At 43.0% G+C, this 26,220-nt stretch overlaps 1 protein-coding gene across 2 annotated transcripts in view; it reads left to right on the top strand.

The window, feature by feature from the left end:
• LOC108704702 (hemicentin-2) overlaps positions 1–26,220 on the top strand; it is a 79,541-nt gene that overhangs the window by 8,522 nt on the left and 44,799 nt on the right. For both annotated transcript variants that reach the window (XM_041572462.1, XM_041572460.1), the window contains exons 2-19: positions 1,955–2,025; positions 2,142–2,300; positions 2,448–2,570; positions 6,026–6,197; positions 6,287–6,393; positions 9,833–9,953; positions 10,515–10,778; positions 10,910–11,054; positions 11,137–11,258; positions 11,416–11,682; positions 11,765–11,906; positions 12,113–12,240; positions 12,319–12,432; positions 13,941–14,090; positions 23,698–23,889; positions 24,856–24,951; positions 25,046–25,173; positions 25,254–25,398. In XM_041572462.1, coding sequence (XP_041428396.1) covers positions 1,955–2,025; positions 2,142–2,300; positions 2,448–2,570; positions 6,026–6,197; positions 6,287–6,393; positions 9,833–9,953; positions 10,515–10,778; positions 10,910–11,054; positions 11,137–11,258; positions 11,416–11,682; positions 11,765–11,906; positions 12,113–12,240; positions 12,319–12,432; positions 13,941–14,090; positions 23,698–23,889; positions 24,856–24,951; positions 25,046–25,173; positions 25,254–25,398 — 2,646 coding nt within the window. The remainder of the gene's footprint in view (positions 1–1,954; positions 2,026–2,141; positions 2,301–2,447; positions 2,571–6,025; positions 6,198–6,286; positions 6,394–9,832; positions 9,954–10,514; positions 10,779–10,909; positions 11,055–11,136; positions 11,259–11,415; positions 11,683–11,764; positions 11,907–12,112; positions 12,241–12,318; positions 12,433–13,940; positions 14,091–23,697; positions 23,890–24,855; positions 24,952–25,045; positions 25,174–25,253; positions 25,399–26,220) is intronic.

Raw genomic sequence — 26,220 nt, 5'->3', positions numbered from 1 at the left:
CTGAAAAAAGCCAATTTTGATTGAAGGATAAAGAGGTTTGTGCTTTAAGTGCAGGTTATCTTGATTTCTTTATGTCGCTCATAAGCATCAGTCAGTTTGGGGAACGGCACGTGGGCACAGACTGTGTCTGCGGGAAACTGCCAGTAATGGTTGGCACTTGCACTGGCTTGTATGCACAGAATCATACCCACTTATACAAGGGCACACAGAGGCTGCCCGTGCTAATGGGCTGTAATACACCTATATTTACCCACTGAATTGTGCTTAGTACAGGGAATACCTATGCTGCCATAGTTTTATGGGATCTCTCTGTACAGACTATGAGCAAACTTAGGGGCTGTTCCTGCTGAATTGTGCTTAGTACAGGGGAATACCTATGCTGCCATAGTTTTATGGGATCTCTCTGTACAGACTATGAGCAAACTTAGGGGCTGTTCCTGCTGAATTGTGCTTAGTACAGAGGAATACCTATGCTTCCATAGTTTTATGAGTTCTCTCTGTACAGACTATGAGCAAATTTAGGGGCTGTTCCTGCTGAATTGTGCTTAGTACAGAGGAATACCTATGCTGCCATAGTTTTATGGGATCTCTCTGTACAGACTATGAGCAAACTTAGGGGACTGTTCCTGCTGAATTGTGCTTAGTACAGAGGAATACCTATGCTGCCATAGTTTTATGGGATCTCTCTGTACAGACTATGAGCAAACTTAGGGTCTGTACCTGCTGAATTGTGCTTAGTACAGGGAATACCGATGCTGCCATAGTTTTATGGGATCTCTCTGTACAGACTATGAGCAAACTTAGGGGACTGTTCCTGCTGAATTGTGCTTAGTACAGAGGAATATCTATGCTGCCATAGTTTTATGGGATCTCTCTGTACAGACTATGAGCAAACTTAGGGGGCTTTTCCTGCTGAATTGTGCTTAGTACAGGGAATACCTATGCTGCCATAGTTTTATGGGATCTCTCTGTACAGACTATGAGCAAACTTAGGGGGCTTTTCCTGCTGAATTGTGCTTAGTACAGAGGAATACCTATGCTGCCATAGTTTTATGGGATCTCTCTGTACAGACTATGAGCAAACTTAGGGACTGTTCCTGCTGAATTGTGCTTAGAACAGGGAATACCTATGCTGCCATAGTTTTATGGGATCTCTCTGTACAGACTATGAGCAAACTTAGGGACTGTTCCTGCTGAATTGTGCTTAGTACAGGGAATACCTATGCTGCCATAGTTTTATGGGATCGCTCTGTACAGACTATGAGCAAACTTAGGGACTGTTCCTGCTGAATTGTGCTTAGTACAGGGGAATACCTATGCTGTCATAGTTTTATGGGATCTCTCTGTACAGACTATGAGCAAACTTAGGGGACTGTTCCTGCTGAATTGTGCTTAGTACAGGCGAATACCTATGCTGCCATAGTCTAATGGGATCACTCTGTACAGACTATGAGCAATCTTATGGGACTGTTCCTGCTGAATTGTGCTTAGTACAGGGGAATACCTATGCTGCCATAGTTTTATGGGATCTCTCTGTACAGTCAGTTTAAGGGCTTTTCAGTTGAATTGTGTCAGGGTAATACTGGTAGGTCGGAGTTTCTGGCTATATCCCACCGAGATGGGAAAGTGCACCTCTAGGTCAATATATTACAGCCCCTTCTTTATATTGGTGTGGGATTATGACACTATAGAAGGTCAAATGTAAGACGATAAGTAAAATTTCGAAGACACCTCCCACAAAAGAAAAGTTCTAGTTCTACAATAGCCTGTATATGAGCCTGATAAGATGTTTGTTTTTAGATAGCGTCAGTGACCCCATTTAAAAGCTGGAAAGAGTCCGAAGAAGGCAAATAATTTTAAACATAAATAAATAACAAAGACCAGTTGAAAAGCTGCTGAGCCATTCTATAATCTAAAAAAATAACTTATATCTTTTCCATATTTTGCCTTCTAGAGATCGGACCCGTCACCATCACGACAGACCCTGAGAAGTTCAAGGCGGAGCTTAGGGAGCTCTATGTTCAGGTAAGGAACGATATATAACGCCAGCATATACTGTGGCGCAGAGGAACTGGTCTCCTTAAAGGCCAAGTAAAATAACATTGTCTTGTTAATTTGTATCGTTCTTATACGTTTTTTAGGGTGGAGGGGACTGCCCAGAAATGAGCGTGGGTGCAATTAAGATGGCGGTGGAGGTATCGTACCCAGGCTCCTTTATCTACGTATTCACTGATGCCAGGGCCAAGGATTATAAGAAGAAGCAGGAGCTGCTGCAGCTGCTACAACTCAAGCAGTCTCAGGTGTGTAACTGCTTCTCTCATGCTGGCTCTTAAACCAATGTTCTCTTCCATGTCTATTAATCAGCTGCTACATCATTTCAGGAGTCAGAACCAGCAGTGCAGATAATACAAATAGCCAAACACATACTGATTTCAATACTTTTCCAGGTAGTCTTTGTGCTAACAGGGGACTGTGGGGACAGGAGTCACCCGGGATACCGAGCCTACGAAGAGGTCGCCTTCACCAGTTCTGGACAGATATTCCACCTTGACAAGCTGCAAGTTAATGAGGTGAGCAGGAGAAATGTGGACCTTATTATTATACTGGAGACTTTCATTGAAAGAATAATCATCCTACCATGTGACCTGTGAGACTCCTCCTCTGATCCTGAGTGTCTTTGTAGAATCCCTGCCGTAAGGCAAGACTGAGTTGTAGTGACTTGTCAGAATGAAAGCAGAGACTTCCATATGAGCGGCAGGAAATTGACTCCCCACATACAACCACACTATGGCCAATAACACTATGGCAATGGGAATGGCCATCACTGTATTATGAGAACATATATTTTGGTGGTGGTGAAGGGGTGGGAATATGCAGTGATTTCCCCTGTCTGCAGTCTTAAAGTGAATTGTGCACCCCGTGTTTTCCACTTAATGTATTGTCTCTGGTAATTAAGTGGTTTAGAATGATAGCACACAGGGTGTTATAAGGATCTGGGACAGAATGCTCTGTTATACAGGTAGCTAGAATCTCAGCTGCCATAAAGCAGGACAGGACTGCTGCTTACAATGGGGATCAGATAGGATCTGTGCAGCCACTGGGACAGAATGTTCTGTTATACAGATAGCTAGAATCTCAGCTGCCATAAAGCAGGACAGGACTGCTGCTTACAATGGAGATCAGATATGATCTGTGCAGCCACTGGGACAGAATGTTCTGTTATACAGATAACTAGAATCTCAGCTGCCATAAAGCAGGACAGGACTGCTGCTTACAATGGGAATCAGATAGGATCTGTGCAGCCACTGGGACACAATGTTCTGTTATACAGATAGCTAGAATCTCAGCTGCCATAAAGCAGGACAGGACTGCTGCTTACAATGGGGATCAGATAGGATCTGTGCAGCCACTGGGACAGAATGCTCTGTTATACAGATAGCTAGAATCTCAGCTGCCATAAAGCAGGACAGGACTGCTGCTTAAAATGGGGATCAGATAGGATCTGTGCAGCCACTGGGACACAATGTTCTGTTATACAGATAGCTAGAATCTCAGCTGCCATAAAGCAGGACAGGACTGCTGCTTACAATGGGGATCAGATAGGATCTGTGCAGCCACTGGGACAGAATGCTCTGTTATACAGATAGCTAGAATCTCAGCTGCCATAAAGCAGGGCAGGACTGCTGCTTACAGTAGGGGATCAGATAGGATCTGTGCAGCCACTGGGACAGAATGCTCTGTTATACAGATAGCTAGAATCTCAGCTGCCATAAAGCAGGACAGGACTGCTGCTTACAATGGGGATCAGATAGAAATATACAATGGGGTATATTTATCAAAGAGTGAAGTTAGAGATCGCCCCATTCCTCTAGAATGAAATTCTATCACTCTCCATTCACTACTATGGGATTTTTAAAAGAGTGGGTGAAAGTGAAAGTTCACCCTTTGATAAATACGCCTTTGAAAATCCCATAGAAATGAATGGAGAGAGGTGGAATTTCACTCTAGAGGACTGTGGCGATCTCTAACTTCACTCTTTGATAACTATACCCCATAATGTCTCTGTTCCTTCCACTGCCTCGTTGGCCAGCACGGCTTGAGTGCACAGCGACAATTAGCCTGGTGTCTAATGAATTTTCCGTTAACTATCCAGCGACAGACAGGAAGGAACATGCGGTGAAATGAAAGGCTTGTCCCATCCTTTAATGACTGGCTGCTCTTACTCACAGTAAATAGAAGGGTTCTTCCCATAATCCGTTGGGTAAATAAATGCCGTATATACCTTAAGCACGGCTGAGAGTTTAATTGTCCCAATTTGCCCTTTGGCACAAGAAGCGGCTTATTTACAAGCACTTGTTGCTCTTTCAAAGGCCCAGCAGCTACAGGTAGTGGGGTGGGGGGTGGCCTCGCTCCAAAGCAACAGAGGAATTTATAGGTTTAGCCAAAGATCACAGGGTCTCGATAGATCAGAGCCAGATCTGGCCGCTTAACGCAGCCCCCGGCGGTGCGCTGACACTGAGCTCTCTTATTATCTGTGGGCCCCGCACATCAGCGCTTGTCTGCACATGCTCATTACAGACTCACTTGTACATTCTCTTTTTTTATCTGGGACACGGCTGCATTTATGCTATTCTGTGAATGAGTGTGAGTAGTAGTGCAAGGTGTAGTAACTGTGGGATAGTGTGTATAGTAAGACAAGGTTTTGTACACACAGGAGTATTATGCTATGGAAGGCCTGGGCCCTGCTTGTTCTCATACATCTGTTTGTGATGGAGAGAAGCAGAAGCCGCGTGTCTCCCACATGCTGACAGATTGGGGCACATGTGCCTGTAATTACCCCCTTCCACCAACCGCATTATTTACTGAATCACAATCACATCCCCCCCAGCTAATGACAATGACATGGGGCCTCTCCGGATTTATTTAAAAGTTTAATTGTTCCCATTTAACCCCCACGGTGCCCCGCAATCAGCGATGATTTCATTCATTGGTTCTCCCGTAATGAGGTCATCGCCATTGCGCTAATTACCCTCATCACCATCACTCGTGTCATCACCAATGTATGCCAGCAAATCCCATTCCAGAAAGGCAGCTATAAACAGTGTCCTGGGCTACAACATTCTGAAGAAAGTCTGTGACTCAAGCAGTAGGTGGAGCCAGAACACTCTGATGGCAGCTTACAGGGCAGGGACAGGAAATGTAAACAACAGCAATGCTGGAAAAATCAATCCCGATGACAACTTCAGGGGAGAGGTTTATGTTGCATAGAATATATATTTATATTACAGTACTGTATATTGGGTGCCCTCTTTCGATTTTAGTGGGTGCTGCCAAATAGCTTTCCATGTTAGCAGAGGAAAGTAAATATATATATATATATATATATATATATATATATATATATATATATATATATATATATATATATATATATATATATATATATATATTTATCAATATATATATATATTTATCAATATATCAGTGGAAACGGAAACATGGCCAGTGAATTCAGCAGTCACTGCCCGGTTTCCAAAAAGCGACTCCCAAAGCTCAAGCTGTTTTCCGACCGGGAACCTACATCCCAAGTCAGATTCACTGTACTCCCAGGATTTCAGATTTATTGTACTCAGAATGAAGCAGACCTAGATATAATGAGGATTCAAGAAACCATGAACTGCTGCCTGTCTCTGGAATCCTCCTGATCCCTTGGTACATCGTATAGTTAATGGACTGAGGGAGAGACTGGGTCAGGGAAATTTGGGGACTTGAAGGGCCACTATGTCTCCCTTTATTCCCTTTGTATTTAATGGCATTATTGTTATTACTGCTTCATTTTGCCTTTGCTTTTGTGATGCACTTTCAGTCTTGCATAAGTTTCCATTGTTGCTATGCTGGCACTACTTCATTGTTACAGTTATTATTGGTTTGTACTGGGAGGTGCTGTTTTATCATCCTCTTGGCCATAGCACAAGCCTGGTATTTTTTAAATTGGTATTTAACCCAATCCATTATTCTCTTACAGGTGCTCAAGTGGGTGGAGGAGGCCATTCAAGCCTCTAAGGTCCACCTGCTTTCTACAGACCATGAGTTGGCTGGCGAGAGAAGCTGGAACATCCCGTTTGACCCCAGTTTAAAGGAGGTGACCATATCTCTTAGTGGCCCTAATCCTCACATACAAGTCATTGACCCAACAGGTAAAGGCTGATCCCACCTTCTTTTATCTGGCATCTCACAGCCATGTTCTTCTTCTCTCTTGGTAACCCACTACTTTCTCTACATACAGGGAGAATATATACGCTTAACAAAGGTCTGGAGGAACTTCTGAGTATTCCCAATTCTGCTCTGATTGTGGGGCTGAAGCCTTCAATACCTGGAGTTTGGACCATCAAGGTAATAATGTTTTGTTATGGAAAATGGGAGGGTTCCTTCACCAGCCAACCAAAACTTGCCTCCAAGCCAAGAATTCAAAAATAAGCCTCTGCTTTGAGGCCACTGAGAGCAACATCCAAGGGGTTGTTGAGCAACATGTTGCTCTCAAGCCACTGGTTGGGGAACACTGGCCAAGACCATAATCAGAATGGGTTTGAGGAGAACATTATATATAGTATCCAAGTGGTGGCTCTTCTTCACGCCAAGAAAAAAACTGACCCATTCAGACCTGCCGTCATAGTTATAGAGATTTCTGGATAGACCCAAAAGCCATGGGTTGGGTGAGTTTGGGTCAACAAAAACTGTGGGTAGCAGGGAGGTTTTAAATGCACTATTTATTTATATGCCTATATCTTGCCCCAAGGTAACACCAAAGCCCTCAGGGGTTCATTTACTAACCCAGGAGCTTCAGTGCAGTTACGGATCACAACCAATGGGCAAAATATATATATATTTTTTAAAAATGAAAGCAAAGCTCTGATTAGTTGATATGGGTAACAGCACCAGTGCCATTTAGATCTTAGTAAATCTACCGCCTGTTTTTTTTTTTCTTGTTCTTTAACATCTGGGCTGTTGGGAGAGTAAATCCACATCTAATCTGGAAATGGTTAGTGAACGTAGGGCTAAAGGACGTGATCCAGTGATGCAGATCTCCAGTGGTGTCTCACGGCAAAGGGGCACCGGACTCATTGAATGCAGAGCAGATCCACCAGTGCAAGACGTGCGTGCCGGATTTTATGGCATTCTTAGTTTCAAACGTCTGTCTTAAATAATGAAATACTTGAAATATTTCTTATAAGGGAGCCAGAGAGGTGCTAAATCACAGGGTCTAGCTGACAACTATAGAAATAAAGAAGGAAGGGGTAGAAGCACAATGCAGCAGGAACAGCCCCTAAGTTTGCTAAGTCTGTACAGCGAGATCCCATAAAACTATGGCAGCATAGGTATTCCCTGTACTAAGCACAATTCAGCAGGAACAGTCCCCTAAGTTTGCTCGTAGTCTGTACAGAGATCCCATAAAACTAAGGCAGCATAGGTATTCCCTGTACTAAAGCACAATTCAGCAGGAACAGTCCCCTAACTTTGCTCATAGTCTGTACAGAGAGATCCCATAAAACTATAGCAGCATAGGTATTCCTCTGTACTAAGCACAATTCAGCAGGAACAGTCCCCTAAGTTTGCTCATAGTCTGTACAGAGAGATCCCATAAAACTATAGCAGCATAGGTATTCCCTGTATTAAGCACAATTCAGCAGGAACAGTCCCCTAAATTTGCTCATAGTCTGTACAGAGAGATCCCATAAAACTATGGCAGCATAGGTATTCCCTGTACTAAGCACAATTCAGCAGGAACAGTCCCCTAACTTTGCTATTAGTCTGTACAGAGAGATCCCATAAAACTATGACAGCATAGGTATTCCCTGTACTAAGCACAATTCAGCAGGAACAGTCCCCTAAGTTTGCTCATAGTCTGTACAGAGAGATCCCATAAAACTATGGCAGCATAGGTATTCCCTGTACTAAGCACAATTCAGCAGGAACAGTCCCCTAAGTTTGCTCATAGTCTGTACAGAGAGATCCCATAAAACTATATCAGTATAGGTATTCCCTGTACTAAGCACAATTCAGCAGGAACAGTCCCCTAAGTTTGCTCATAGTCTGTACAGAGAGATCCCATAAAACTATAGCAGCATAGGTATTCGCCTGTACTAAGCACAATTCAGCAGGAACAGTCCCCTAAGTTTGCTCATAGTCTGTACAGAGAGATCCCATAAAACTATAGCAGCATAGGTATTCCCTGTACTAAGCACAATTCAGCAGAAACAGTCCCTAAGTTTGCTCATAGTCTGTACAGAGAGATCCCATAAAACTATGGCTGCATAGGTATTCCCTGTACTAAGCACAATTCAGCAGGAACAGTCCCTAAGTTTGCTCATAGTCTGTACAGACAGATCCCATAAAACTATGGCAGCATAGGTATTCCCCTGTACTAAGCACAATTCAGCAGGAACAGTCCCCTAAGTTTGCTCATAGTCTGTACAGAGAGATCCCATAAAATTATAGCAGCATAGGTATTCCTCTGTACTAAGCACAATTCAGCAGGAACAGTCCCCTAAGTTTGCTATTAGTCTGTACAGAGAGATCCCATAAAACTATGACAGCATAGGTATTCCCTGTACTAAGCACAATTCAGCAGGAACAGTCCCCTAAGTTTGCTCATAGTCTGTACAGAGAGATCCCATAAAACTATGGCAGCATAGGTATTCCCTGTACTAAGCACAATTCAGCAGGAACAGTCCCCTAAGTTTGCTCATAGTCTGTACAGAGAGATCCCATAAAACTATATCAGTATAGGTATTCCCTGTACTAAGCACAATTCAGCAGGAACAGTCCCCTAAGTTTGCTCATAGTCTGTACAGAGAGATCCCATAAAACTGTGCTGGAATAGCTATTCCAATCACTCAGTGCATCTGGGTATAATCAACATATATTGCAACAATGGAGACGGTAACAAAGTTCAAGGACTAAAAACATATCCATTGTATACTGTGTATATAGTGTGTGTGTACTCCCCAGAGTTACTCATCCATTTACCCCCATTGCTGGCAGCCATATAAATCCATTACTGTTCTTCACACCTGCCACTTTCTAGACCATATTCTCCCCTGTGTCCCTTAACTGTAGGATAATGAATGGGGGGGGGGTTCTTCCTTCCAGCCCTGTTCCTTTGAAGTCTGGAATAGGTTCAGCCTGTGATTGTGTTTATTGTTGTCGGTTCTTCTCCATTGCTCTCCGTCAGTTCTCTAAAAACACAGTGCATTGCAGACTCGTTACCCTAATGAGCCTCTGTACCATATAGGAGCACGTCATCCTAATTAGCACATGTGGCTCTCCCTGACGTTTGGCCTTCAAAAATGTTCTTCTGTACCATTTTATTGCACTACAAAAATCTCCTTGTCTGTGTAATTGTATGTAGGAAGGAGCTACCATATTATTTGAAGGTAAAGCTTAATGTGTGCCCAGAGCATTCCTTCTCTGTATATTTGTATTTATACATATGGGAGGAGGGAGGTGCCATATTGATTCCCTTAGACAGTACAGTATGAGGGTATAGCTTATTGTGTGCCCAGAACATTCCTTCTCTTTATATTTGTATTTATACATATGGGAGGAGGGAGGTGCCATATTGATTCCCTTAGACAGTACAGTATGAGGGTATAGCTTATTGTGTGCCCAGAACATTCCTTCTCTGTATATTTGTATTTATACATATGGGAGGAGGTACCATATTGTTTCCACTATACCAGATATGCTGAGAACTGAAGCTGAAGTTGGACCTGCCAGTTGGAGACCCTTTTTGCCATTTTCCTCACCATAGACATTACGATTCCCATTGTAGATCAGCAGCAGCGGAAGGCACACCGTCCGAATTACGGGCGTCAGTTTTCTGGATTTCCGAGCGGCATTTTCCACTGCGGCTTTGATAGATCCCTCCAACACCGTCGAACGGCCAATTCAAGGTAAAACACAGGAGAGGGACTGCCAAGTAATGTCTTCTGGGATACTGAAGGGAAAAAAACGTTCACATTAATATTTACTTATAATAGAATATTCCTGCTCCAGTTAACTGTAGAGTAGAAGGTAATAATATACAAAACGTGGGGGCTGCCGTAGAGCTTGAATAAGCTGAAAGGTTCTCCCTACAGTGGTATAACCACTACATCATGTGGGCTTAGAGCTGAAATATGAACCAAAGCAGTCAAGCATGCTGGGATCTGTAGTTTGGCCTCACATGGTGCACCGCAGGTTAGCCAACTCTGTTCCATTTTTATTGAGACCATCATCCTCTTGTAAACAAACAATGGCATTAAAAAGTGATCAGCGCTGAGCCTGTAGCCAGGAAATTGGTGCTTTCTTGGGATAATTGATAGCACACCAACTCTCCATGTTTCTCTCGCACTGTGTTACATCAATTATCCTGGCACGTAGGATGTGACCACAAGCTCAACACCCTGGTGTGAATGGCTGGCTAGTGGAAGGTGCCCCATATTAACAATGTCCCCCTTTTCTTTTCATGCCAGGGGTCCCCATCTCTGCTCTTGTCAACTGCACGGGCCTGGCATCGCCGGGAAAGGTGGATTCCCTGGATCTCTTGCGGGTCTCTGGGGAGCCATTCTTCTCTCTGCCCGCCCAGCGATTGCCCTACAAGAGATCCAAGCAGTTATGGTCAGTCCCTCATTTCCAGGCTCCCAGGGAAAGCTTCTTCATGAAAGTAAAAGGAACTGACCGTGGTGGGTACCCATTTCAGCGCCTCTCCAGTGTGGCCTACACAAGTATAATACCAGGTAAGGAGAATGGCAGTGACATTCAGCTCAAACGAATGGCTGCCTTCCACCAAGGTTATCCAAATGGATTAGCTAAAGCTGTTGTCATAATTCATCTCCTATAATTTTCCTATTCCTCCTCTTCTCTTTAGATATACCTGCAGTGTTCATGCCAGAGCTCATCCAGGGCTATCACCACCGCCCTATTCTCATTACCTGCTCAGTTCTCAGTGAAATTCCCTTCCGTCTTCGCTTCTCCAAGGATGGAGAACGCCTTGGAGAAGACCAGTTCTTCTCGTAAGTGATGTCCATTTGGCTGAAGAAATGTATGGACAAGTCAAATGTAAATGGACTTTGTCTTCTCTTCTTCATTTTCTAGGGAAACTGGCAATGCCACCTGGGAGATCCCATCCGCCTCCGCTCAACATGAAGGAGATTATCTGTGCACTGCCATGAGCAAAGCCGGAGGAGGTTATGCCCGTACAAAGGTATCAGTGGCAGGTGAGTGATCTGGAGAATTGGACCCCTTTAGAAATTAAGACAATCCAGTCTGGGTGATTTAGTATTAGTCAGAAATAGGTGTCCAGAAATAATCTCTCCATCTCTTTCTGTGCCTTTGGGCATTTATCTCTGATATCTTTATTTTTTTTGGACGCAGACCCTCCACCGATGCTAACTGTTCCTCACAACATCACAACCTTTGTTGGTGGCTCAGCAGTCCTGTCCTGCGAAGTCCTTGGCGAGATTCGCTACAACCTCAGTTGGGCACACAGTGGAAAAGCGTTTAGAGAGGGCAGAGTTCGGATCCTACCCAACTCATCCCTGGAGATTTTGAATGCCCAGCCTAGTGATGCTGGAGAGTACCAGTGCACCGCCAGCAACCATCATGGGGCCACAACCGCTAGCTTGTGGCTCACCATACAGGGTATGAAACATTTCTATTTGTCTACACTGTTTATCAACAAGCCTAAGACACTGAAGCTCATACCAGATTCTTTGTTCTGTAGCTCCACCAAGTATAGAAGTTAAGTCAAGTTCCATGCAACTAAGCCACGGAGAGGAGGTGACCCTAAGATGTGACGTATCTGGTAACCCTGTCCCCCAAATCTCTTGGAAACACGACGACTTTTTTCTCATGACTGGCAGCAGGTTTGTTCCTGGGCTATCATATAAGGGTTCAGTCAGGACTAAGTCTACTGCATGTTCTCTAGATTATTTTATCTAAAGGTAGGGGGTCCTGTTGTAAATCGATCCAAATTATTTTCCAGATTATCCCTTGAGAACCAATTGTACAAGCTCTTCTTCATGCCTAAAGATCAGATTCTGACCCATGTTTGCAATTTCTTCCATACCAGGTACACCATTCTTGATGACAGTACTCTGCTTATTAAAGATGCCGGCCAAGAGGATGCTGGGAACTACAGCTGTGTTGCCTCCAACAGTTTAGGGACTGATGAGCAGTCAGTATTCCTGACATATGTGGGTAAGGACCTGCCACGAAAACCAAATCTGAGTCTGTGTTGCAATGGTTGGGGATTAACGTGGAATCCATCTTTTGCAGAACGTCCAAAAGCCACCGCCGTGAAGGCACTCGTGCAAGTTCCTCTCGGGGAGGATGCCATACTGGAATGCCTCAGTGAAGGACTTCCACTTCCAGTGGTCACATGGTACAAAGGTATGTTATAAAGCTGAATCAACATACAAAAATAATGTTATAAAATTAGCTTGAGGTCCTCCTGTTGGGCCAAGGTTATGCAGAATATATCTGAAAAGTATTTTAGCTAACCGCTTACATCCCACCCCTTGTAATGCCCCCGGTTTCTCCTTACCACCCTCCCTTCCTCCAGCGTATACCTAAATTATTTGTTAATTAACCATCTAGCATGGGGATTCCATATGTGTCCTTTCCATGTGTCCAAGGCCTCCTGTGCACCGTGGAGCACCCATGTTGTCAGGCAGTATTAGTCGCTGCTTGTACATTACAGTGGTTCTTAGGAAAGTCAATGGAAATAACCCAAGGGGGAAAGCTCATTCCTGAATCCCATTTAATGAGCGAGATCCAAAGATCTACAGATTGGTTCAAGATGGGAACAGTTTTCCTAAGTGACGTGATCTCTCATTACCCTAACCTAGTGAGCTCCCAAGTGTCCAACAATCTGTCAAACATCATATGTGGTTCCTACAATGATAAAACACCCAATAATCCTCCATCTCAAGCCAAAATCAAGGCCGCCCAGCCTTCAGCTATAGTGGTTGCTGTACTACTATCCATATTGTCGTTTATGCAAGCGTATTCAGTTGTGTGCCATGTTCTGATATGATATGGGATTAAATGGAAAACTATGGAATCATCCATATCATTCATTGTGTCATTAACATTGTGAAGCTTCTGCTCTACAAGCAAGTCAATTATTCTGTAAACTCCATGTCCAGGGGCCAGAAATTAATAATATAATGATGTCAACCAATGAAGTCAGTGGAGCTCTTGAGCTTGTGAGCCTCCAGATAGACCAATATTTCCATATAGGAGGCCAATTGCTCACTATACTACATGGCCAACTGGGTTGGACTGGGCCACCAAGTACTGGAAAAAGTCTTGGTGAGTATTGGTCCTGCTGGGCCCTTCTGCTAGTCCTGCTCTCTGGCCGTTCGCTACTGGATGGTACTGTTAACAGTGGTTGGCAGGCGGGGAGCTTGATGTTGTGTGTAGTGATGGGCGAATTTGAAGCATTCGTGAATTTCCAGCGAAATTCACGAAACGGAGAAAAATTTGCAAAATGCATTGAAGTCAATGGGCATCAAAATTATTTTGACACGTCAATTTAGACATCTGCGTCAATTTTTATATGCGCGCCTACTTTGTCCAAATGCATTAAAGTCAATAGGCGTCCGAATAATTTTGACACGCGACAATTTTTATGCGCACCCAGATTTTTTTGACTTGGTGCATTCTTCGTCTGCAAATTTTCTCTGCAGTTTTGCAAATCTATAAGCTGGCAGCGAAACACAGAAATTCATCGTGAATTCGCGCCTGGTGATTTTATTCGCCCATCACTAGTTGTGTGCATCAAGTTGGAGGATCTTCAGGGGGGGAGTGGCATGGTGTACATCAAGAGCTAGGGAGGTTGAATGGAGGCCATCAGTATTTGGTCTGACACTGATCACTTTGTCTTGCCATTGCAGATGACAAAGAAGTGACCGGAACAGAGAGTGGGACAAATGGTGGGACTCTAAGGCTCCAGGAGGTGAGAACAGAAGACGGTGGAAAATATGCGTGCGTCGCCTCGAATGACGCAGGAACAGCCTCTGATATCATTCAACTGGATGTTGGGAGTAAGTCTGGTCTCCACAATCTCGTGACTCTCTTGTATGTATGGGGTGGCGGTTATCTTATAGACTGGTGTGGAGCAGTGAGAGTGATTAAATCAGATTTATGATTGGCTGCTGGGGGGTTGCAGACTTCAACTCTTTGCAACATTTTTTGCATTTTTACTCATTTCAGAATTACTCTTCCTTTTAATGGCTTTGGAAACAAATGTTTCATGGAGATTTGTGTTCTTGGTGGGGGGGAGGGGTCGGTGCCTCAGGGTGCTCCCTTTGTGAAATGAAAGAGTCTTGTAAATACCTTTACTCATTGGAGACTGTGTGCGACTGCAAAACCCCCATATATATATATATATATATATATATATATATATATATATATATATATATATATATATATATATATGAGGGGGGGGGAAGTAGCATGAAGAAGCAGAAATCAGCTCCCTTGAATAAAAGAGAACCTTTATCCCTGAATAGAGACTAATTTGGCTTTCACGGCCCCTCTAATTCTACACAATACTTTCCTTAACTTTTGACTCTGCAGGGAGCAGATTTCTGACTTCAGAACCTCCCCTTAGAGTTAATAAAGCAAAGTCCCTTCAAGGCCGAGGTGCTTAGAAGTAATTAGTCTGCTCCAGTGTTCAGAAGTGCTCATTTGTCCTTTTAAACATTGTATTTTGAGATAATTACAGAGCACTGAGCCTGACCAGTTCAATTCTCTGCACTGTGGGGCCTCTTTTTTTTTAATACATTCCCTGTTATAATGTGGTGCCGTTTGCTTGAAAAAAAATCTTTTATATAAGGTTTATGCTTTCACTTCACTTATTCAGTTAAACAATGAGACACACACACACACAAACAGAATTATGGATAAGTGTGTGTGCATATGTATCAGTCAGCTTATATCTGGTGTTTCTTAATGCTACTGTTTGTGCTCAAAAATGAAATTCTACAATAAGTGACTAAACAAATGTTCTGGTTGTAGTCCAACTATTTAGCCTATCTTTTCCCCTGCTCTTTTCTTCCTTGCTGCTTTATTCCACAATTAATGGTTTATAGATAATATCTGGGAAGGGAGTGTGACTGTGGGATAGCAGGTATAGTAGGGAGAGATGGTGCCTATAGTAACAGTGGATAATAGTCTCTTGGAAGGGAGTGTGACTGTGGGATAGCAGGTATAGTAGGGAGAGATGGTGCCTATAGTAATAGTGGGATATAGTCTCTGGGAAGGGAGTGTGACTGTGGGATAGGCAGGAATAGTAGGACGGTATGGTGTCTATTTAGTAACAGGTGGATAATAGTCTCTTGGAAGGGGAGGTGACTGTGGGATAGCAGGTATAGTAGGGAAGAGATGGTTGCCTAAGTAACAGTGGATACATAGTCTCCTAGAAGGGGTGTGACTGTGGGATAGCAGGTATAGTAGGGAGAGAATAGAATGTGTTTATAGTAACAGTGGATAATAGTCTCTCGGGAAGGGAGTGTGACTGTGGATAGCAAGGTATAGTAGGGAGAGATGGTGCCTATCAGTAACAGTGGGGATAATAGGTCTTGGGAAGGGAGTGTGACTGTGGGAAAGCAGGAAAGTAGGGAGAGATGGTGGCGTACAGTAACAGTGGATAACTAGGTCTTGGGAAGGGAGATGTGACTGTGGGTAGCAGGTATAGTAGGGAGAGATGGGGCCTATAGTACATAGTGGGATAATAGTCTCTGGGGAAGGGAGTGTGACTGTGGGATAGCAGTATAGTAGGAGAGATGGTGCCTATAGTAACAGTGGATAATAGTCTCTTGGGAGGATGGTTGACTGTGGGAATAGCAGGTATAGTAGGGAGAGATGGTGCCTATAGTAACAGTGGATAATAGTCTCTGGGAAGGAGTGTGACTGTGGGATAGCAGGTATAGTAGGGGAGAGATGGTGCCTATAGTAACAGTGGATAATAGTCTCTGGGAAGGGAGTGTATTGTGGGATGCAGGTATAGTAGGGAGAGATGGTGCCTATGTAACAGTGGGATAATGTCTCTGGGAAGGGAGTGTGACTGTGGGAAGCAGGTATAGTAGGGAGAGATGGTGCCTATAGTAACAGTGGGGATACTAGTCTCTGGGAAGGGAGTGTGACTGTGGGATAGCAGGTATAGTAGGGAGAGATGGTGCTATAGTAACAGTGGATAATGTCTCTGAGGAAGGGAGTGTGACTGTGGGAGTAGGCAGGTATAGTAGGGAGAAGTCGGCTGTCTATAGTAACATGTGGACTAATAGTCTCTGGGAAGGGAGTGTGACTGTGGGATAGCAGGTATGTAAGGGAGAGATGGTGCCTATAGTAACAGTGGGATACTAGTCTCTGGGAAGGGAGTGTGACTGTGGGATAGCAGGTATAGTAGGGAGAGATGGTGCCTATAGTAAACAGTGGATAATAGTCTCTGGGAAGGGAGTGTGACTGTGGGATAGCAGGTATATAGGGAGAGATGGTGTCTATAGTAACAGTGGATAATAGTCTCTGGGAAGGGAGTGTGACTGTGGGATAGCAGGTATAGTAGGAGAGATGTGCCCTATAGTAACAGTGGATAATAGTCTCTGGAAGGGAGTGTATCTGTGGATGGCAGGGTATGTAGGGAGAGATGGTGCCTATAGTAACAGTGGGATAATAGTCTCTGGGAAGGGAGTGGACTGTGAGATAGCAGGTATAGTAGGGAGAGGATGGTGCCTATAGTAACAGGGGGATACTAGTCTCTGGGAAAGGGACTGTGACTGTGGGATAGCAGGTATAGTAGGGAGAGATGGTGCCTATAGTAACAGTGGATAATAGTCTCTGGGAAGGGAATGTGACTGTGGGATAGCAGGTATAGTAGGGAGAGATGGTGTCTATAGTAACAGTGGATAATAGTCTCTGGGAAGGGAGTGTGACTGTGGGATAGCAGGTATAGTAGGGAGAGATGGTGCCTATAGTAACAGTGGATAATAGTCTCTGGGAAGGGAGTGTGACTGTGGGATAGCAGGTATAGTAGGGAGAGATGGTGTCTATAGTAACAGTGGATAATAGTCTCTGGGAAGGGAGTGTGACTGTGGGATAGCAGGTATAGTAGGGAGAGATGGTGCCTACGTTAGTTATGGACTGTGGGATACATAATAATGGTCCTGTACTAGTGTTAAGTGTCGCTGAAAGATGTAGCTTGGTGCCTTCAATGCTTCTAAGAACATGCAGCCCCTTCCCTTGCTGCTGAGTGTAGGCCACATACAGCTGGAAAAAGGTTTAAAGCCTGTAATGGCAGACATGTAGGAGCAAGATGAAAGAGAAGAACAGGCCTCGGGGGGAATTAAACCTAACAGCTCTAGTAGGATATAAAAGGGGCCAGTTCTTCTCTCAGACGGGAACATGTGCTTGGACAGACCTTTCCAGAAGTCCAGTGCAGACTATAGACATGGACCATTCCAAGAAAGAAAATGGAGGGGGTGGGTTTGAGATGAGAGATAAATAGTTGTGGTATGTCAGCGTGTAGGAGTAGGTGGTGGGTATATATTACAAAAAAACAAACAATATTATTGTTTCAGCTGATTTTACGTGATCCCTTTTACTGAATTGATGGAGAGCACATTTCCCGAACATGTTCATGGAAATTTGTAGAGTCAGGAGGAGGGAGTTACATTTCTATAACTACAGGTACCTTACTCAGGAGCCAATGCCCTCCCTGGCTGGGTGTTGGGAGATTCTAATTGGCAGTGGCAGTGGAGAAACAAGTTTTGTTAAACCAGGATGGGAAGTGCCCATTGTTGTGTCCTTGGTGGCCATAACATAGAACAGACTGTACACTCCCATTGTTACTCTCTGGTACTATTTCCTTGTATTTTCAAACTAGATGGCTAATTAGAGAATTAGTATTATACCCCCTGCACATAATTAGTCTAATTATTGGCCTCTTCCTTGTGCTTCTAATTGACTTCTGTTCTATGAAAAAGGCTTTTCATTTTCTTCTAAGAGGAAAATCTTCTTAAATCCCTGTGCTCCTCACGGTCAATGTGCCGGCTAATCTTTTTCCCATGTTTTAGTCGTCCTCTTTCCTGTTTCCTTCTCTGCCTTCCAGAAATTCCAGCTCAGCTCCGTCATTATCCAGGATGCTCATTCATTATGTCTTCCTTAGATCTTCCAATAACTGTGCAATGTCATTTGCTCTTGCTCCAACCAACCTCCGTCCAAACAATTTCAATAACTGTTTATGAGCGAAAATAAACCGATGCAGATGCCGGCTGGCAGATCTTTAGACATCGGTTGATAGGATTTATTTTTTTTGGGGGGGAGTTAGATTCTAATGAGATAAACAAAAACACAAAACATATAAAGCGGGTACCATATGTTAGGAGTCTTACCAATAGTTCAAGGAACCTCAAGAGCATCATCTACATTTTGGACTGGTGCTGCTCTTGGTTCTACTGTTATAGACTCTTGGACAGTGTACCCATGTGCTGACTGCAGAAGAGGAGGGTACCTACCTCCACCTCAGCTCCAAAACAGGATTTGCCCATAATGGGCTGGAGGACTTAGTTGTTTCTTTATATGTAGGTACCCAAGTGTGACCTCTCTGCTGTCCTTGGCATGGTTTCTTGAGTGCTTATATGCAAATGCACCTCTGATCATCTAGTGGTCAGCAAAAGACGGTGGTCTTCTTCAACATTAGTTTTAGGGATGCACCAAAATCATAATTTTGGCTGAATATTAAATCCCCCACAAAACATTTGATGAATTCCAAACCTATAAGGTGCACTGAAGAACACAAATGCAAAGAGCTAAAATGGAAGCAAAACTGAGCACACATTGTTGGAATTGCACTCCGACCATAAATAAGGAGCCTTTATTTGCATAATAGAAAGATAAATCCAAAAATTCAGTTCCACCAGAGACTTATGGTCACATGATTTTAAGGATTTAGGTAAAGGTTGATGCAAATGCCACAAAAAGTGCTGGGATGTGGGTAAATCCAGGCACAAATCTTGGATTCTGTGGATCCCTAGTTCATTTTAAATTAAAATTACCCAAGTGTTGAAAGCTCGAGTCAAGTTGAAACCCACTTGCAGAAGGGGCAACCAAAATGAGACAACAGAGAAATAAGTACATTTTGTGGCCTTTACAGATGTATCTGGACTCTTCCAAGACTCATAAAGGTCTACAAAACAGTATATACAACTAGGGAAAACCATCAAAATTTGGTCTTGAGATTGACACCAAAAGAGATCTTGAGTGTCTTCAAACTCCACGTAACCATTTTGGTTCCATACAAATGTGTTCTTGAGATTGATACTAAAAGTGATCTTGAGTGTCTTTCAAACTCCAAATAGCCATTTTGGTTCCATAAAAATGTGTTCTTGAGATTGAAACTGATCTTGAGTAATACAACACTGCCAGTTGTGTCTTCAAACTCAAAGCCGCCATTTTCATTTGATCTGTAACTTTGGTCTTGAGATTTACACCAAAACTGGTCTTGAGTATTTCAACATTGCCCTAAGAGTCTTCAAACACAAAGCAACCTTTTTTGACTTAATATGTAACTTTGGTCTTGAGATTGACATCAAAAGTGGTCTTGAGTTTTTGAACACTGCCCTAAGAGTCTTCATGCTCAAAGCAGCCATTTTGATTCCCTGTAAATCTGGTCTTGAGATTGACAGAGAAGCATGTCTTGAGAACCACAACATGGCCATAAGCGTCTTCAAACTCAAATCGGCCATTTTGTTTTCTTGGAAATTTTATCGGTGGGAGTGGATAAAACCTAAAGAAAATAAAAAAGGCTGCTTAGATCTTAAGGACTCCTATGCAGGGCAGCCATCAGGGGGGACAGGGGGGAGAGTTGTAGGGGGCCCCGAGGGTAAGGGGGGCCCTGCCACGCCACACTTACTTGATTAGCCGGGTCCCCCAACTTTCTGAGAGCTGCTGACTTCGGGAAGGCATGGACATTTAAGAGGCCCTGGCCACCAATTTAGGCCACCAATTTTTTTTTCTCATGTGAGGTCCTAGCCACCAATATTTTTTAATGGGGGGGCCCTGGCCACAAATGTTTTTTTATGGGGGGCCCTGACCACCAATATCTTTTTATTTTTTATTAACATGTGGGAACCCGAGCCACCAATATTTTTTTTTTGTTTTTTTACTGTGTGGTGAAGGCGGACCTGTGGGTGGGGAGGGCGGACCTGTAGCTGGGGTTTGCGGTGGGCGTAGCCCAGGGGGCCCAGGAAATTTTGTCGTATGGGGCCCTGCAATTTTTGATGGCGGTCCTGCTCCTATGGTAGTAGAGTAAAGCTCAAAATTCTAGAATTAAAACAGTTATTGAACAATTTTTCTATTCTGCTCCAGACTAGTTTTTTTTTTAAATATTTGTTTTAACCAAATTCCGACACTTTAACAAACATTTGTTACCAGCTGTTTGCTTTGACAGGGCGCAAGGCTATTTCACTGCTCCTGGCGTCCTGTAACAGTTGTTCCGCTTGACTGTTTAATGTCTGTAGTCTTCGGCAGTTGAATAATGGCAAACTTGAGATTCCACAAATGCTCATCGTGAGCAGGTGTCGGGAATCTGTCAGTGGAGGCATTAGACCATTTATCATCGAAATGACTTTCTTGGCTTCTGTGCAAGCATAAAGGCTAGTGAAAGAGGCTTATGGAAAAGGGGACAGCTTGGTATTAGGGGGGAAGAAGGCGGATAAATCAGTTTAAAGCTAATTAGGTAATGCACAAAAAAGAGACTTTATGAATCTACATAAATCTATCATCACAAACCAAAAACAGGTGAAGCAGACCAGAAACTAGCCAAAGATTTGAATGGGTTTGTTTTATAACGGGGCGGGGTTTGGGGCCGGTTCAGTGTTGGACTGGTCCACCGGGATACCAGGAAAACTCCTGGTGGGTCAAGGTGTCAGTGGGCCCTCCTACTTCTAAACATTTGGCCTATTTCATGCCTATTCCCTATTTCTATGAGAATAAAGAGGCTAAAGAGATGGAATAATAGGTTATAGTATATAAAGAAAAGAGACTAGGAACATAGAGTTTGAGTGGGGAAAGGAAGAAAATAATACTTGGAGTGGGCCCCTGGTCTCAAGGTTTTTGGGTGGGCCCCTGGTCTAAGGGTTTTTGGTGGGCCCCTGGTCTCCCAGTCCGACATTGGGCAGGTTAGGAATGGCCTAAATATCCCACCACTTTGCTTTCATGCTTGGTTACATATAGTTTTTAGAAAATGTGGACAATTTTTAGTATTTTTAATCTTTTTAACAAAATGGCGGCAGGCTTGCTTAGTTTTGCTTCTGAATAATCTTTCAATGAAATATCTCTCATACGTGGGAATACCCTCATTTTACTCGGCAAGTGAAACCCTGCAAAAACTGCATGGTTTCATTCGTCCGCATAATGGCCCTTTAATAAGCCCGTCATGGCGCACTGTTTTCCAGAGTTATTCCGACTCCTTCCAATCAAGTTACTCACTGTGAACCCAAAAAAAACGACAGACCATTGCATCAGCTTTTCTTGTCAGAATACAATTATAGAAAATGAAAACACGCTGTTCCGGGTCCCCTTGTTTGGCGTTATTAACCTTTTATGTGGAAGATAAGTGCGCTCTTCATTAGGAGGTAATTATTCTCTGAGCCATTCCCAAGCTGCCAAGAGCTATAAATCTTTTTAAGTCTGGGGGGGGAGGAAGCGAAGGTTCAGCAGCGTTTCGAGGCAATTTATTTAATTAAACCTAAACTATTTTAGTATATAATTACGTTCACCAATGAGAAATAATCCCGCTGGGGGTTGTGTTTTCATTTCTATTGAATGTGCATTTAACCGGCATTGTGATGTATGATTAGGAATGGATAGTACTATAGAATTGCAGTGAAGGGAAAAAAACTGCTCAGTGGTACGATCCATTAATTGTATGTTCAATTAACAGTTGAATATGAAGTTATGGCTACACAGCATTCATATCATTAGTTAAACATAGAAGTAGCAGCTGCCATTGTTTCCTGGAACCTGTGTGTGTTACATTCCAAAGACATTAAGGTAGAATAAATGTTCTTCCGCTCCCCTGTTCGGAGTGTAATCTAAAGGTTCCAGCACAATGGCCATTAAGGTGGCCATAGACGTTACCATTAAGATATTTCCAAGAAAGATGATTCAGCACTAACAATGGCCGATGTTCAGGTTCCCGATCAAAATCTTCCAGCCAGCCCAATCGATGAGCCGACCGATATCCAAATCTTCTGCCGATATCAGTCGACTCATCTCCCACCATACAAACGCCGAATATCATAATGTTTTCATACAATATTATCAGTGTGTTAACTACAGCGTTATGCTCGGCAGAGAACAAGAGCGGCAGGAGTCAATAAATCAATGGAACCTCTCAGGATTTATAGGAACAGACGCCATATGTGTGGGTTTTTCTGATGGAATCCACCAGAGATACTTGCTGTAAAGGACTGTCTACTCCGAAAAAAGGAGGCTGTTGTCTCTGTTTAAGAAAATGATTTCAATGAAGTTGTTATTGTAGTAGGGGCCTCATTTTGTTGCACTAGAATAGCGCTGAATGATGTGTTCATATATCACTCATCGTTCAGTAAAAAATACCCTCTTTATTGTGCTTTCTAAGGGAAACGGACCTTTATAGTATAAGCACATTATTGTATAGTATAACACAGTTTATTGTGTGCCCAAAACATTCCTTCTCTGTATATTTGTATTTATACATATGGGAGGAGGTGCCATATTGATTCCCTTAGACAGTACAGTATGAGGGTATAGCTTATTGTGTGCCCAAAACATTCCTTCTCTGTATATTTGTATTTATACATATGGGAGGAGGTGCCATATTGATTCCCTTAGACAGTACAGTTTGAGGGTATAGCTTATTGTGTGCCCAGAACATTCCTTCTCTGTATATTTGTATTTATACATATGGAAGGAGGAGGTGCCATATTGATTCCCTTAGACAGTACAGTTTGAGGGTATAGCTTATTGTGTGCCCAGAACATTCCTTCTCTGTATATTTGTATTTATACATATGGGAGGAGGGAGGTGCCATATTGTTTCCCTTAGACAGTACAGTATGAGGATATAGCTTATTGTGTGCCCAGAACATTCCTTCTCTGTATATTTGTATTTATACATATGGGAGGAGGGAGGTGCCATATGGATTCCCTTAGACACTACAGTATGAGGGTATAGCTTATTGTGTGCCCAGAACATTCCTTCTCTGTATATTTGTATTTATACATATGGGAGGAGGGAGTTCCTGGAAATTAAAGAATGAGATGAAATTGTCCTCATAATACATGGTTTGTGTTTATTTTAGTGGCTAATGTGGTTTAACATGGATGATGGTGAACTTGGCTGGAGAAGGTTTTTCACTCACTAGGTCATTTAATAAATAAAGACCCCATACTTGGACATCCTCGTCTCAAGCCTGGACTTTCCACGGCTGCAGATGAGGTTGTTAGTTGATGGGTCTTCAGATGTTTTTCAAACCTTTATCAGACCTTCTGACTGAGTCCAGAAGGTCCTGGACCATTGCCTGTTATACTTATATCTTATACCAAATCATTTGCTTCTCATTTCTGGAAATGGCAAGTAATTATCTTTAACTCTCTCTTCTCCTAGCTCCTCCTCAGTTCGTAGACTTCCCTTTGGATGTTGAAGTGGAGGTTGGAGAGAGTGCAAAGCTGCCCTGCAGTGCTGAAGGGAATCCCGCACCTCAAGTTTCCTGGTTCAGGCAAGATGAAGGACCAGTGGTGGCTTCTGGGACTACAGAGATCATTGAGGGCCCCGGTTCTAACACAGTTCACTTCAAAGGTAAGACCACTACAAGCTAGGTCTCTAGGAGCCTTACTAAGGCCCAATGCCTTGGTTGCATCATGGTTTGTCAATGTGGACAGCATTCAATAGACCATCATAGAACTCTATTGTATATTCTTCTTGTATAGGCTTGTTTTGTCTATGCAGGATCCCAGTAACTAAGTGCTCTTATTGGGTGTCATGTGTGTTGGGTGTGCTGCATATTAGGCCTTTGTTTCTTTTGTACTTCTAGCTGAACGTAAGATAAGTACTTCCCTCATATTTTTTTCATATGGCGGGCCACTTAAAATAAAATCATGTTTCGCAGCCCCCATCTTTCCCAAGGTTTTGAGTTACCAAGAGGGCTCGGTAGGACACAGCTCTCGGCATAATGCAGTCATTGTTTGTCAGAACTAACGGTTTCATTTCACTTGATCAATTTAGTTCTCAGGGGTTCCCAGAAATAAAGATCAAACAGCGAGAAGTTAATGAGTCGACATTACATGCAATTTAGTGCTAGAAGATTGCAGTAATTCCCCGTAGTCTTTGTCTTGTGTGGATACGATACACAGAGGATCATCAAGTCTTGCAGAGTGTATAATAAAAAAGCAGCTCCAAACGTGACGAAGAGAGACAGCCAAGTACATGCTTTGACTAAAGGGGACTTGTGAAGATCTTCGGAAACCTGAATATCTTCAACTATTTTTCTTTTTCTATTTATCTTTACTGAACTGCAAGAATCAATCTTCTGTGTGGCTACCAAGGGAGTGGTGGGAATGCTCTAGGCATTGTCTTCTTGTTGTATAGAATTTAGGGCTTCCTAGCTAATAATGTTGTCAGGGTGGCGTAGCAGCCTCTTGAAGATGTACATCATAGCTAAGTTCTTCAACATCAACTCCTAGATTGCTGTGGTTTTCATATCATTGCTAAGTAGACATATTAGAGCAACACTTTAGATTTTCAAGTTGCATTTTTTTTCTCTAGTTGCAAGACCAGAAGATGCTGCAGTCTATGTTTGTGAAGCAAGGAACGCCTTTGGTTGGGTCCAGGCTGAGATCCTGCTCTCTGTCACTGGCCTTGGTAGGTTGAACCAAATTATAATGGGCTTTAGTAGAGTTGATAAACCTTGATTGTGGTGGTTTAGAACTCAATAACCTTCCTTTGTCCCCCTAAGCGGCTCCAAAACTCGCTGTGGCTTCATATGAGGTCACCGTTCTTGAAGGGCGTTCTCTTACCTTACCTTGCACTGTGGTGTCTGGAAATCCCCTTCCTGTCCAGCGCTGGACCAAAGACTCACAAACAGTAAGATCACTGATAATAAAGGTGTCATCTTTAGATGTCTTGCATGACACCTCCAACAAAGGATTCTTGTGTCCCACCAGCTGCAGGTTCAATGGCGGCACACTATAAATGGAGAAGGTGGCTTGATTATAGAACCAGTGCAAAGAGAGGATGCTGGGAAGTACGTCTGTGAGGTAACCAATGCTGTCGGCTCTACCAATCACAGCATTCTCCTTCATGTTCATGGTGAGGACCCAACAGTAACTGTAACTTTAATTAGTTTGACTGTGTTTTAAAGGTGGCCATACACGCTACAATTACGATCTTTCCTGGGAAAGATGTTTCCAGGAAAGATCGTTTGTTTCAATAGTTACATAGTTACATAGTTAAATTGGGTTGAAAAAAAACAAAGTCCATCAAGTTCAACCCCTCCAAATGAACCATATCCAACAACCCTACTTATAAATTCATATCCATACCACAAACACCCATCATAACCCTACTATTTTAAATTAAAACTTTTTCTATATAACCGCATTACCTATTACTAACTTTAATTGAAGCTTTTAGATATGTCACACGTAATAATAGCCTTGGAAATTATGTATGTCTGTCCAAAAAATCATCCAAGTCCCTCTTATAGTCATTAACTGAATCAGCATCACATCATCACCCGGCAGTGCATTCCACAACCTCACTGTCCTGACTGTGAAGAACCCCCTACGTTGCTTCAAATGAAAGTTCTTTTCTTCTAGTCTGAAGGGGAGGCCTCTGGTACGGTGATCCACTTTATGGGTAAAAAGGTCCCCTGCTATTTGTCTATAATGTCCTCTAATGTACTTGTAAAGTGTAATCATGTCCCCTCGCAAGCGCCTTTTTTCCAGAGAAAACAACCCCAACCTTGACAGTCTACCCTCATAATTTAAGTCTTCCGTCCCTCTAACCAGTTTAGTTGCACTTAGTCTCTGCACTCTCTCCAGCTCATTTATATCCCTCTTAAGGACTGGAGTCCAAAACTGCACTGCATACTCCAGATGAGGCCTCACCAGGGACCTATAAAGAGGCAGA

Source organism: Xenopus laevis, chromosome 8L, assembly GCF_017654675.1.
Source record: "Xenopus laevis strain J_2021 chromosome 8L, Xenopus_laevis_v10.1, whole genome shotgun sequence".
Classification (NCBI taxonomy): Eukaryota; Metazoa; Chordata; class Amphibia; order Anura; family Pipidae; genus Xenopus; species Xenopus laevis.
This window is presented reverse-complemented; position numbering and strand designations above follow the sequence as displayed.